Source organism: Triturus cristatus, chromosome 6 (assembly GCF_964204655.1).
Source record: "Triturus cristatus chromosome 6, aTriCri1.1, whole genome shotgun sequence".
NCBI classification, from domain to species: Eukaryota; Metazoa; Chordata; class Amphibia; order Caudata; family Salamandridae; genus Triturus; species Triturus cristatus.
Window position 1 is genome coordinate 619,433,668 of NC_140589.1, and position 14,799 is coordinate 619,448,466.

At 47.8% G+C, this 14,799-nt stretch overlaps 1 protein-coding gene across 1 annotated transcript in view; it reads left to right on the plus strand.

Moving 5' to 3' along the window:
- The window catches only part of CCNC (cyclin C), a 275,260-nt gene that overhangs the window by 111,699 nt on the left and 148,762 nt on the right, over positions 1-14,799 (plus strand). The window contains exon 6 of the mRNA XM_085611110.1: positions 10,413-10,468. Within this exon, the coding sequence (XP_085467236.1) occupies positions 10,413-10,468 (56 nt within the window). The remainder of the gene's footprint in view (positions 1-10,412; positions 10,469-14,799) is intronic.

Sequence of the window (14,799 nt, forward strand, 5' to 3'; positions counted from 1 at the left end):
CGGAGACCCTATGTACATTAGGGGTCAGTTACCTTTAGACTCCATGGTTGTTGCTAATGCTCGCAAAAGAGCACACTCCCAAACAACGGGTGATGCTCCTCCCCCAGACAAGGAGTCCAAAGTGCTGGAGACATCAGGCAAACGGATTGCAGCGCAAGCAGCAAACATCTGGCGCATTGCCAACACACAGGCACTCCTGGCCCGTTATGATAGGTCCCACTACGACACACTGGAATCACTGCTACAACATTTGCCAGATGAATATAAAGAGGCAGCGGAGCTCCTTATCAGAGAGGGACAACTCCTTACCAATGCATCCATCAAGTGCGCACTGGATGCAGCCGACACTGCGGCGAGGGCAATTAACACAAGCGTCATGTTGAGGAGGCACGCATGGTTGAGAATCTCAGGCTTCAAGCCTGAGATTCAGAACAATATCCTAAATCAACCGGTCAACCCAGACTATTTATTTGGCCCTGAAGTTGACACTACCCTCGAAAAAATTAAGAAAGACACTGACACTGCGAAATCAATGGGGGCTCTGCAGACGCAGCAGTTTCGTAGTGGCTCCTTTCGTCGCCCCGGGAATAGAGGAGCAGCTAGAGGTCAGGGGTCACAGCAGCAGTACACTAAAGGGGGCACACAAAGTAACTATGATAAAACCACCAGAGGTGAATATCGTGGATCCAGCACCAAAGGCAGAGGACGTGGGTACGGCAACACCAGGTCCTCCCCCAAAAACAAACAGTGACGCCCTCTCCCTGCCCCCCGACCACATAACACCTGTTGGGGGGAGACTCCAACAGTTCCTGTCAGTCTGGATAACCATCACCACAGACAGGTGGGTCAGAGACATTATCCAGCACGGTTACTGTCTCGAATTAACGTCCAATCCACCCAACATACCGCCAAAGCACCGTCCTATGTCCGTAGAGCACTTGGCATTATTGCAGCAGGAAGTGCTAAGTATGCTGCAAAAAGGTGCAATAGAGGTCGTGCCCGTCAACCGACAGGGGTGTACTCTCTGTACTTCTTAATCCCAAAAAAGGACGGTTCGCTCAGACCTATACTAGACCGGAGACCCCTCAACCACTACATTCTCTCAGAGCATTTCCATATGCTCACCCTACAGCAAGTTCTACCGCTCCTCAGTCAGGGAGACTTCCTAGCCACACTGGACTTGAAAGATGCGTATTTCCACATACCCATACACCCATCACACAGGAAATATCTCCGGTTCACTATTCAGGGGCATCACTATCAGTTCAAAGTTCTCCCCTTCGGAGTAACAGCACCCAGGGTCTTTACCAAGTGCCTAGCAACAGTGGCTGCACATCTACGGAGACAACACATTCACGTCTTCTCTTACCTGGACGACTGGCTTGTTCAGGCAGTCAGCCCAGCAATGTGCCAGCCACATGTCCCTCACCATTCACCTTCTTCACAGTCTGGGATTCTCACTAAATTTCCCAAAATCACATCTCCAACCCGCACACGTACGACAGTACCTGGGCGCAACCATAAACACTCTGGCAGCCACAGCTCAGCCAAATTTAGTGAGGATCAACAGCATTCAACTGCTGATCTCAAAGTTCAAACCTCAACACTCCCTTCCTGCGCGAGTGTTCATGCAGTTGATAGGCATGATGGCCTCCTGCATTTTCATAGTCCCGCACGCGAGACTACATATGCGGCCGCTTCAGGAGTGCTTAGCACGTCAATGGAATCAGGCTCACGGACAATTAAAAGACCTAGTGTTGGTGAGCGGTCGGGCATACAACTCTCTGCATTGGTGGAATCCACAAAACCTTTGCAAGGGCTGACCGTTCCAAGAGCCTGTTCCACAAATAATACTGACGGCGGACGCCTCTCTCCAGGGTTGGGGAGCTCATGTACTCACTTACACAGTGCAGGGACTATGGACGACGCAACAAAAGAAGATGCACATCAACGTTCTGGAACTGATGGCAATCTTCCTAGCCATGAGGGCATTCAAAGTACACTTGTGCAACAAAGTCGTGTTGATCCGGACGGACAACATGACTGCCATGTACTACATACAGAAGCAGGGAGGAACACACTCGTCTCATCTGGCTCAGAGCATGTGGAAGTGGGCCATTCAGAGGAACATATTCCTCATGGCGGAACACCTCCCCGGCAAGGACAACCAGATGGCGGATCTGCTCAGCAGACACAGCCACCAGATGCACGAGTGGGAGCTACACCCGTCAGTACTCCAACCGTACTTCCAACAGTGGGGTCATCCAGAGATAGACCTATTCGCCACAAACAAAAACGCAAAATGCCAAAGCTTTGCCGCCAGGTTCCCACATCCGCAGTCACAGGGCAATGCGATATGGATGAACTGGTCCGGCAGATTTGCGTACGCTTTTCCCCCAGCGCCATTGATACCGCTAGTGGCACGCAAACTGCGACAACACTTACTGACACTCATCCTAGTTGCTCCCACATGGGCGCGCCAACCATGGTACACCACCTTTCTAGAACTTTCCGTGGTGCCGCATCAAAGGCTGCGGATCAAACCCGCACTTTTAACGCAGAACCATGGCGAGATTCAGCACCCAGATCCGCAACAGCTGAACCTGGCAATCTGGCTCCTGAGGTCTTAGAGTTTGGCTACCTAAACCTGCCACCTGACTGTATGGATGGATCATCAAAGAGGCCAGGAGACCCACGACCAGAGCTTGCTATGCGGCTAAATGGAAGAGGTTTGTCATTTACTGCAACAACAATGACATTAACCCGCTGGACGCATCCATTCAAAATATCATCTGTTACCTCTTACACCTATACCGATGCAATCTGGCATACAACTCAATACGTATCCATTTAACCGCGATAGCAGCCTATCTTCAAAACAGGCAGCACCTCTCTTTATTCAGAGTGCCTGCCATCAAAGCCTTCTTGGAGGGACTCAAACGAGTAATCCCCCCCCAAGACACCCACCGGCACCGGTGTGGAACCTCAATTTGGTCCTCACCAGATTAATGGGTCCACCCTTTGAACCTCTCCATTCATGTGAGATTCAATTCTTCACCTGGAAAGTAGCTTTCTTAGTGGCAATCACTTTGTTAAGAAGAGTTAGTGAACTCCAGGCACTAACCATTCAAGAGCCATTCATACAGGTTCACGCAAACAGGGTTGTACTACGTACCAACCCCAAATTCATGCCCAAAGTGATATCGCAGTTCCACATGAATCAAACTATTGAACTGCCTGTTTTCTTTCAAAATCCACAAAATGTCGCAGAGAGAATGCTCCATACACTAGATGTAAAAAGGGCCCTCATGTACTATATAGACAGAACTAAGGACTTTAGGAAAACAAAACAACTTTTCGTTGCCTTTTCTCCACAACACAACGCCATTTCAAAAGCAGGGATAGCCAGATGGATCGTTAAATGTATTCAAATTTGCTATCAAAAAGCTAAACGCACATTAACGATTCCCCCACGAGCCCACTCAACACGAAAGTTAGGGGCGTCCATGGCTTTCCTAGGAAACATTCCTTTACAGGAAATATGTAGAGCAGCCACATGGTCCACTATACATACATTTACCAAACACTACTGTGTAGATGTACACTCAAAACAGCAGGCAGCTGTAGGACAGGCTGTTCTCAAAACTCTTTTTCAGACTGCTGCAGCTGGCACGGGCAGCCGCCGCTAATAGAGGGACCGCTATATATTCTATGCACAGATATGAATTCAGCAGCCCACATGCCTCGAACTGAATATTCTACTTACCAGTATGCATCTGTTCTTGGCATGTAGGGCTGCTGACATTCATATCGCCCACCCTCCTCCCCGGCGGCTGTAGCGGCTGCAGCACTCAGAATTACTGTATAGCATGGTCATCACTTACTGTATCTACTCCATCACTGCCACAATGGCGAAAAACAATCTGAGGATGGAGAGGATGCCCATGCGCACTGTGGTCCAGGGGAGGAGTCCCCTATCTCGTGATACTTCGAAGACTCTTCCAGGACAACAATGTGCAATCATCCGGACCCAACACTAGGCGGCGATCTATGCACAGATATGAATGTCAGCAGCCCTACATGCCAAGAACAGATGCATACTGGTAAGTAGCATATTCAATACTCACTATACTTCCTAATCCCCAAAAAGGACGGGACTCTAAGACCAATACTCGACCTCAGACCCCTAAATCTGTATATAAACTCAGATCAATTCCATATGATCACTCTTCAACAAGTGCTCCCACTACTACAACAAGGCGATTTCCTTGCCACACTAGATCTCAAGGACGCCTACTTCCACATTCCCATACATCCTGCTCACAGGAAGTACCTAAGGTTTGTGGTGGACGGACAACACTACCAGTTTACAGTCCTTCCATTCGGAGTAACAACCGTGCCCAGAGTATTCACCAAATGTCTAGCAGCAGCAGTAGCAGCACACCTCAGAAGACAACAAATTCATGTCTTCCCGTATTTAGACAACTGGCTAATAAAAGCCAAGTCATTCAACAAATGTGTTCTACACACTCCCCAAACTATCCAAATCTTACACAACTTGGGATTCACAATAAACTATCCCAAATCTCATCTTCAACCCTCTCACATACATCAGTATCTAGGAGCCACTATAAACCCCTCCAAAGCCCTAGCATATCCCAGCCCAGCCAGGATAACCAATATACAAGCTCTTATTGCAAAATTTCAAACCCAACACTCTCTTCCAGCAAGAGCGTCATGCATCTTCATTGTGCCTTATGCAAGACTTCAAATGCGTCCCTTGCAAGAATGTCTAGCACGTCAGGGGAATCAGGCTCACGGACAACTTACAGATCTGGTGTTGGTGGTCAGCCGCACACATCGCTCTCTCAAATGATGGAACATAAAAAACCTGTCCAAAGGGCGGCCGTTCCTAGAGCCTCTTCCACAGATAGTGCTGACAACGGACGCATCACTCACAGGATGGGGAGCCTATCTCCTCGGACACACCACTCATGGCAAATGGACCACTCAACAGAAAGTGCTCCAAATCAATTACCTGGAACTACTAGCAGCGTTCCTAGCATTAAAATCATTCCAACTACATCTCCAGAACAAAACTGTCCTCATCCGGACGGACTACATGACAGCCATGTATTACATACAAAAACAAGGAGGCACTCATTCTCTCCAGCTGTCCCAGCTCGCACAGAACATTTGGAGATGGGTCATTCCCCAGAACATATACCTACTTGCAGAACACCTTCCAGGGGTTCACAATCAAATTGCCGATCTGTTAAGTCGACAAACTCAACAGATCCACGAATGGGAACTACATCCACAAGTCCTACTACCCTTTTTCCAACAATGGGGCCAACCAGGCATAGATCTGTTCGCCACAGACGAAAACGCAAAATGCCCAACCTTCGCCGCCAGGTTTCCCCACCCGGAGTCGAAGGGCAATGCGATATGGATGAATTGGTCAGGCAGATTTGCATACGCTTTTCTGCCTCTCCCACTCATTCCATTACTGGTACGAAAGCTCAGGCAACAGTCTCTCACACTGATCCCAGTAGCTCCCACATGGGCACGCCAGCCGTGGTTCCCAACACTACTGGAACTCTCTCTAGTTCCACACCAAAAACTACACCTCTCCCCATCCTTATTAACCCAGAACCATGGAGAAATCAGACACCCAGATCCAGGTCGGCTGAATCTAGCGATCTGGCTCCTGAAGTCCTAGAGTTTGGTTACCTAAACCTGCCACCAGACTGCATGAATATTCTAAAGGAGGCCAGAAGACCTACCACTAGAGCCTGCTATGCTGCAAAATGGAAGAGTTTTTCCATTTACTGCACTAACAATCATATAAACCCAATGGATGCATCCATCCAAGACATCATTTGCTACTTACTGCACTTGCAAAGATGTAATTTGGCATACTCATCCATACGTCTCCACCTAGCAGCATTAGCAGCCTACTTACAAAATCGACAACACTTGTCACTATTTAGAGTACCTGCGATCAAAACCTTCATGGAAGGACTTAAACGGATTATTCCTCCCAGATTACCACCCTCTCCAGTGTGGAATCTAAACATTGTTCGTACAAGGCTCATGGGACCCCCATTTGAACCTCTGCATAAATGCGAACTACAGTTCCTCACATGGAAAGTGGCTTTCCTTATCGCTTTCACATCCCTCAGAATGGTAAGTGAGATCCAGGCTTTAACCATACAAGAACCATTCTTACAATTACACCGCAACAAAGTGGTTCTTAGAACAAATCCGAAATTCCTTCCAAAAGTCATATCTCCGTTCCATCTTAACCAATCAGTAGAGTTACCAGTGTTCTTCCCAAATCCAGACTCGGTAGCTGAAAGAGCTTTTCATACCTTAGACGTTAAAAGAGCCCTTCTTTACTACATTGACAGAACCAAGTCATTCCGCAAAATAATGGTTTGTTGCTATCTCTCCACCACATAAAGGCAACCCCATTTCCAAATCTGGGATAGCTAGGTGGATAGTTAAATGTATCCAAATATGCTACCACAAGGCTAAACGCACACTCACAGTTCCCCCTAGGGCGCATTCCACACGCAAAAAATGGGCTTCCATGGCATTCTTAGGAAACATTCCCTTAGCAGATATTTGTAAGGCAGCCACATGGTCTACAACACACACCTTCACTAAACACTATTGTGTTGACGTGCAAGCAAAGCAACAAGCTTCTGTGGGTCAGGCTGCCCTTAAAACTTTATTTCAAACGACTCCAACCGATACAGGTGACCACCGCTAGGGGAGACACTGCTATATAGTCTATCCGAAGTGTGTGATCTGCAGCTCGTATGCCTCGAACGGAATATGCTACTTACCAGTATGCATCTGTTCTTGGCATGTAGAGCTGTAGAGCTGCAGAGTCACACACGCCCGCCCACCTCCCCGGGGCCTGTATCTGTTCCAGCATTGTCTTACTTAGACATCACACATGGACATCTCTCTCTTTTCTACAAACTCCATCATTTCCCATCATGGCGAAAAACAATCTGAGGATGGAGTTGATGCCCATGCGCACTGTAGTCCAAGGGAGGAGTCATCTATCTTGTGACCAAAGACTTCTTCCGAAGACGACAACAACCTGCAAACATCCAAGCCCAACACCAGATGGCGATCTACTATCCTAAGTGTGTGACTCTGCAGCTCTACATGCCAAGAACAGATGCATACTGGTAAGTAGCATATTCCTTTCTCTGCGTGGGTGCACCAACCGTGCATCATTTCTGCTAGCGCAAAATAAGTGGGAATGTGGTTCTGATATGAATGGGTGCTGAGTAGAGTCCATGCTTTACAAACTATTCCTATTTCACCTCGAGAGTAGTGGGGAAAAAAGGGGAAAAAAGCCAAAAGTTAACTAATGGTTTTGTAGATTTTTCCTGTTTTCGGGTATCCTTTAAAACGATTATTGAAACCTGATAACAGTGTCTATTTGCATCCTGTAATATGGATGGTCTTGTTGATGTGGGGAGCACATAGGCCCTATGGAGATCAACAGTGCACGACTAATAACTAGTCTAGAACAAACCAGATATTTTGTATTAAACAGCAAAGCTGGAGACTAAATATGGTCTGTCACATATTGGCCAGAAGATGGAATACAATGGTAGGTCCTGGGTCTTCCTTGCCATCAAAGCCTAAGCATCTTGAATTGTTTGTGCTGACACGTTTCATATAAAAAAAAAGGGGGGAGCAAAGAGGGAAGAATAAGCCAGGGCGCCTTCCACTTAATATAATCAAAACACCAAACCCATAGATGTGAAACACAAAGCTACATCAAAATTCTGGAGGAATGTCACATGGCTTTTTTTATCTTTGTGAGACAGAAATTGATATTTAATCATATTTCACCCATGTGTGTCTGTTTTATAGACTTAAAATTTGTTTAGGAAGCAGGCCTGTGTACGAATGATGTTTGAAGAGTGTTGAAGTGTTGGAGTTTTTTTTCTGTTTTACTCTTGGAAGTGACAATGATGACCCATTGAGCTAATTGGCGAGTACCTGCCAACTGCTCCCATGGTGTTGCTTACGTGAGGCACTTCCTCGACTAACTCACTTTTTTGTTCTCTTCTGAACACCTCTGTACAATGGCTTACTTCCTAAAATGTGTTTAATTATAAAACATGCAAAAAGAACTATTGATGGACAGAATGCAGAACAATGTCATACATTCACCCCAGTACAAAGATCTGGGCCTAATCCATCGTTTTTTTGCTCACCATGCCATTCCAGTTTGGACCCCGCCATAAGCAAATCAGTCTTGACCCCGTGCCCAATGGGAACAGTCCAGCCCGAACTGCCAAGCCAGGTCCTCCCTGGACTGGAAACAAGCATCCTAGGACCGGTTTCGGGGTTTCACCCCTCTTCAGCCAGGATAGCTTGATTCCAGTGACATGGAGAGCACGGGACTCGCATCTGAACATACCGTCCCACTCTGGGTGACAAATGCAAAAAGAACTATCGATGGACAGAATGCAGAACAATGTCATACATTCACCCCAGTAGGTAGGTCGAGGAAGTGCCTCACGTAAGCAACACCATGGGAGCAGTTGGCAGGTACTCACCAATTAGCCCAGATCTCTGTACTGGGGTGAATGTATGACATTGTTCTGCATTCTGTCCAATAGTTTTTTGCATATGTTTATAAAACAGACACACATGGGAAAAATATTATTACATTTTCATTTCTGTCAAGCAAAGACAAAGAAGCAACGTGTCATTCTTCTAGAATTTTGACATAGCTATGTGTTTTATAACCAGGGTTTTGTTTTTTTGATTGACAAGTTTCATGTTTGTGTGTTGTATTTTTCATTGGCATCTTCGTTCAGTGGTTCCACATGACATTAGTGGCCCATCTGTGACATACCGTAGGCATCCTTGGCTCAGATCTGAGGGCAAAGCCCAGCTCGGTGCATTTTAGGAAGGGCCTGAAAATTGAACTTCTTTCAACAGAACCTCCTGCTCCCTTGATTTGTGAAGTATTTTCAACTGGAACTCTTTACTGATTGAACACTAGAGGTCTACATTGAGACTCTTCTACACTTATAAGCATTCTGAAGTAACTTAAAAGTGACAGGCAACATTCTATAAAAGATCACAATAAATACATATTTTGGCAAATTTTTTTAACTGTAAAAGCCAGTGTTTAATTTTGAGCGTCAATGTCTTGACACTTACTCACAGTGCTGCTGAAGGGCAAATGTTACACAAGTTGTTTAAATAGTGCTGTTTTCTGAGCGTAATATGCTCTCCAGGAATTCTTTGTGGGATTAGGTACTGATTTGATTTCTTCATTGTATGTTTGATGAAAAGAGACTCAAAAGTATTTTTTGTGATTTTATTTTTGAGTGCCTTTTAGATTAATCCTAATTATTCACTGATGCCACTTATAAAAGTCTTAAATCGCAGTATTGAATGTTGAGGCAATTGAGTAGTATAAATTACAGCCGTTAGGAGGGAGCTCTTTCAGAGTTGTGGTGCCAATAAAACTAGTTGTATCTGGAACTAGCACAGGCAGTATGTGTTACAGCATATAAATTGTAATCTTATTTTTGGGATAGTCATTTCTGTTTAATGAATGCCAAACTATTACCCAATTTTTCCAGAATCTTTGCTGGTGATTTAAAATAGTGATTAAACCAAATAATTACCTTTCTCTAAATTAACCGAACAAACTTCTGACCAAATAGGTTACTATGATACACATACACACTTGTAAAATGGCTTAGGAGTTGAGGTAAAAGTAGAATAGCCTGCTCTTTCAAAATGTCTTGATCCAAGATACAGATAAAAACTTAGTGCAATGCTCGCTAACTCTGTCAAAAACTCTTAATTTGACAAACACCCTCTCATGAGCTCACTCTCATGCACACAAACCCTCCTTCCCTCCCCCACTTTAATATTACGATTATCTTCCTGTGATAGAACATTGGGCACAAGATAGTCATTGAAAAGGAGAATGATCTCCTAGACCCTGAATTACTGGGTCCATTTGCCTAGGTTATCCCCTATTCTGTGGAGTTTAAAATCGATATTTACCAGGTGGTCAATTTTTGTTGTTGGAGCTGGCATAGGGTAAAGGGTCTAGGACAGGTGGCAAGTAGGGCACTAGGGGAGGCTGTAGAATCTCTTGAGGGAACATTGCACACTTCTCGGATTGTCCCTTTTGGGATGAGCGGGAGCCTGGTCTGTCTCTCTGCCCTACAGCTTTCGCTCCAGGGGAAACTGCTCAGATATTTCCTGGGAAAAGTACTCTGGGTATCCCGAAACGGAGGTCCCAAACCGAGCATAAACTCATGCAAATGTATGTCATGAAACGCATCTAAATGTTACTATTTTCTGATCTTCTTTTTTTTGTTTTCTTCCATCCTCCCTTCCAGTAAAAACTAGGTTTTCATATGCCTTTCCAAAGGAATTTCCTTATCGAATGAACCATGTAAGTATACAACATATAATCCTTAAGCCTAGCCCAAAACACTCAAATTCTTAGAAAAACATTGAAGCCCTACAATGCTGCACACTTGCTCAACTATATGATTGTGTAGGTGTAATTGTTAGACTGTTTGGTTAGTTTTGTGGTACCATGGTTTGGCCTATTGCTCATTGTCCTGATCAGTGTCTTAGCTGCAAGAAACCATGTAAACACCCCTACAAGTCCCCAACGCTTTCCCTTAACTGGAAGGAAAAAGAGTGTGTACGATATGTTGATTCATGTGTTATTGAGTGACTTCTGGGCCTATACAAATGTGCTGATGATGGTATCTTCTTGAGGACGTCACACTTCTAGCTGCACTATTCTTTGATACTCACAACTGTTACCTTTTCAAGAGTTCAAGCACTTTCATAGTTGTCACTTTAAATGTTGGAGTATTGTAACAATTTGCGTATTTTGCTGAACCTACGCTTTTCAGATAATAAGCAATGTTGGACATGTGACCTTCTTTAGGAAATGTTTAACACCGTCCCATCGAGGTAAACTAGGATTTTTTTTAAGTGTCATCCTTTGTTGTGCTGTTGACACAATCTTTGAATGTAACCCTTTCTCTGCTAGGCCTTTTCCCCAGAGACTGCAAAGCCATTATTTGGCTATTTGAGATAGTTTGCGCTTTGTCCTCCACAACATTTTCCAACATAAGCTATCCACGCCAAGCCATCCAAGATGGCGGACGCATCTCCCTGAGGCTCCGCTCAGCGACCCACGCAATCGCTACTAATCCAAACCCTAAATGCCCTGAATCCACGCAGAAACCTCGCATCTTAGCTGCCGCTGCACAGGGTTCAGCGTTACAACAAACAAATGATGGACGGAATGCTGACAATGCAGACATTCTCCCCCAGTCAAGAGATCTGGGTTAAATCCATCGTTCTTTTGCCCACTACACCACCCCAGTTTAGACATGGCCATATGCAAATCAGTCTTGACCCTGTGCCTCATGGGAACAGTCCAGCCCGAACTGCCAAGCCATGTCTTCCCTGGACCGGAATGAAGCATCCTAGGACCGGTTTCTGGCTATCAGCCGTCATCAGCCAGGATAGCTTGACTCCAGTGGCGTAGTGAGCACGGGTCCCACGTCTGGGAATACCCATCCCACTTAGGGCGAAAAGCGTTACAACAAACAAATGATGGACGGAATGCTGACAATGCAGACATTCTCCCCCAGTCAAGAGATCTGGGTTAAATCCATCGTTCTTTTGCCCACTACACCACCCCAGTTTAGACATGGCCATATGCAAATCAGTCTTGACCCTGTGCCTCATGGGAACAGTCCAGCCCGAACTGCCAAGCCATGTCTTCCCTGGACCGGAATCAAGCATCCTAGGACCGGTTTCTGGCTATCAGCCGTCATCAGCCAGGATAGCTTGACTCCAGTGGCGTAGTGAGCACGGGTCCCACGTCTGGGAATACCCATCCCACTTAGGGCGAAAAGCGTTACAACAAACAAATGATGAGCCCGGACACATAGCTGCGATCACGAATCCAACAGTAGGAGCGGCTTTTACGAATCCCCTGGATCGCCGACAAAATGGCGGCCCCGCCGAAACCCTGAGAAACAACCCAACTGTGACCAGAATGAAGGGTGGGTGACTGCCTCCCAGTGTCGAAGCAACACGACCGGCAGGCAGGGCCAGCAGGGGAGCCACCAGGCGTGACAGGTGAGAGCGCAGCAGACAATCGACCCACTCTCTGCTGGCGGGTGTCCCCACTCAATGGTACAGCGAGGGACGACCCCATACACACGACGGGCCGCCCTGCACGAGCCCCGCACCATCTCCACGCCAGAACACTTCCCGGCAGCACGACCCCCCTCCCTACACGGCGCCGGGACTCGAGGGTCGCAGAGGGGGGTAACACCCTGGCAGTGACATGGCAAGCAAACCTCCGCCCGCACACCCATCGCGGAGCACAATGCGCGCCTGATAAATGAAGCCTTCTGGGGAGGGACAGCCAAGCACCCCCTCAGAATTGACCAGCAACACCAGACAGGGTAAACTCTGAGCACGTACCAGACACGAAGACCAGGAGCTGAGGCACGACTGCCTTCCTCCGCACGGTGCTGGGACTCGAGGCGCGCGGTGAGAAGGGGAGAGAGAGGTCGGCACTGTCTGGGGCGAGCGCCAAAGACCGGAGCACAGTCATTATGACCCCTACACGCGATGGACTGTACTGCATGAACTCCGCATCAACCCCCGTTAAAGTACGCCCCTGAGACGCAATCCCCTCCTTGCACGGCACCGGGACTCGAGGCGTGCAGTGGGAGGTGACATATTGGCAGTGACATCGGGAGCGACCCTCCGCCTGTGCACCCATTGCACTGTAAAATATGCACCTGATAAATGAAACCCTTCAGGAGGGAACCCCAACACTGTGCAGGTCCCACCTGCGCCAACGTGGACCAGCTATACCAAGTTGGGTAAGCCCAAAGTTCGCGCCAAGCACGACAATCAGGAACTGAGCCACAGAGGTCTCCCGTCGGATAAGGGCGCCACATATCTGGCACACGGGTGTTCTGCGACACCATTGGATGCCATCTGCATCCCATTTGGGCCTCCCTGGAGTGCGGCTACATAGCCCGGGATAGCGGCCAGTCCTAGGACGGGGTGCACTGGCCGTAGGAAGTATACTATCTAGGCCCCGGCTCCCCTGGTACAACCCAGCAGCCCCCTTTTTACCCCACTGGAGTCATCGGTGGATTCAGACGGAACCAGACGGCCTAGTCCTCCTCGCTCCCTCGGAAGTCTGGTCCCCACCGACACAGAACTGACTCACAAGACGACGGGGCCAGCTTGAGTGCACGCACACCAACCACTGTATTAAATCCCGGGAGCCTCTCTGGTCTCCTCCTCCTCTGAACAGCACGAACCCGGCCACCCGTACAATTAGGTGCACAGTGACGAGCACTGATCGGGGCAGAAGAATCACGACAGTGACAAAGCCCGGAACCCCGCTGCGGCTCGAATCTAGGGAACAGCAGACGACAGATCGGCGGGGGAGTGCTTGGAGAAGAGAGCATTGATCCCAAAGCTCATCCGGTCGTCCTTGGCTACTCTCCCCGCATCCAGAACGTGTGGGCGGGTGCGGATTCCCCTGGGGACCTTCACTGCTGGACAGGTCAGTGGGGAGGCCCGATCGCACACGAGACGCGACAGCGGCTGGGTTTGTGTGGGTGGCCCCTCGAGGAGACGGAGAGTTGACGCCAACCAGCCAGAAGGTGCCAGACGCAACAGCCTGCTATCCCCGGGGTGAGACAGTGGAACACGACACTAGGCCCCATCCACTAAAAGACGAAGGAAGAGCACCCGCCATGGGACGTCTACACGCAACAGGAACGTCGCAAGCCCCGGAGCAACAGAGAGTGACTTCCCCAGCAACTCGGTCTGAAGGAGAAACATCTTGCTCAGAAACCATATCCAACAAGCTGTATAAGGTACTCGCGGCCATAGAACACTCCAGAGTAACCATGGAAAATAAATTCGGTGAACTGGCCACAGACCTCGACCTCCTCCGGGTCGACCACAGGAAATTGGCAGATAGTCACCCAAGGGGAAAAAAACGCTTCAAAACATAGAACCACAAGTACAACAACAGCACAACACTATAAAAGATCTACAATCGCGAATAAAGATCCTGGAAAATAAAACAGACTATTTAGAAGGGCGCTCCTGATGGAGCTATATACGAATCCTGAATCTCCCGGAAGCAGTGGAGGGGTGTAATCCGATCAGATACATCAAAACCTGGATCACAATGTTCACACAAGCGCAAGACTTATCCCCCTACTGCTCTATAGAGAGAGCACACCGGGTCCCGGCCCGTAGACCAAAGCCGGGATTGCTGCCCCGACCATTCCTCTTGAAGTTACTCCATTATCAGGACAGACACCATTCTTTGCGCAGCCAGGCAACAAGGGAAGTTTCGAGTAGAAGACAAACAGATCATTCTCTTCCTAGATTACTCTTGAGCCGTCCAACAACAGAGAGCTACCTTCCTAGCGGTTAAACGCACCCTGCGTCAAAAGACCATACAATACTCTTTACTATTCTCTGCCCGGCTCAAAATTATCCCCGATGGCGCCATGCACATTTTTACAGACCCCGCGGAGGCGAAGACCTTGGTGGAGCAGCACTTGACAAACTTTAAAAACCCCGTGTGTACGCAAAATAATCGACCGCCTGGACGCTCAGGACGACAACTTAAGAGTCACCCTCTCTCAACTCAGCGCACGGACCAGTTCAGCCACTAGCAACTCTCCTGACCTCGCACAAATC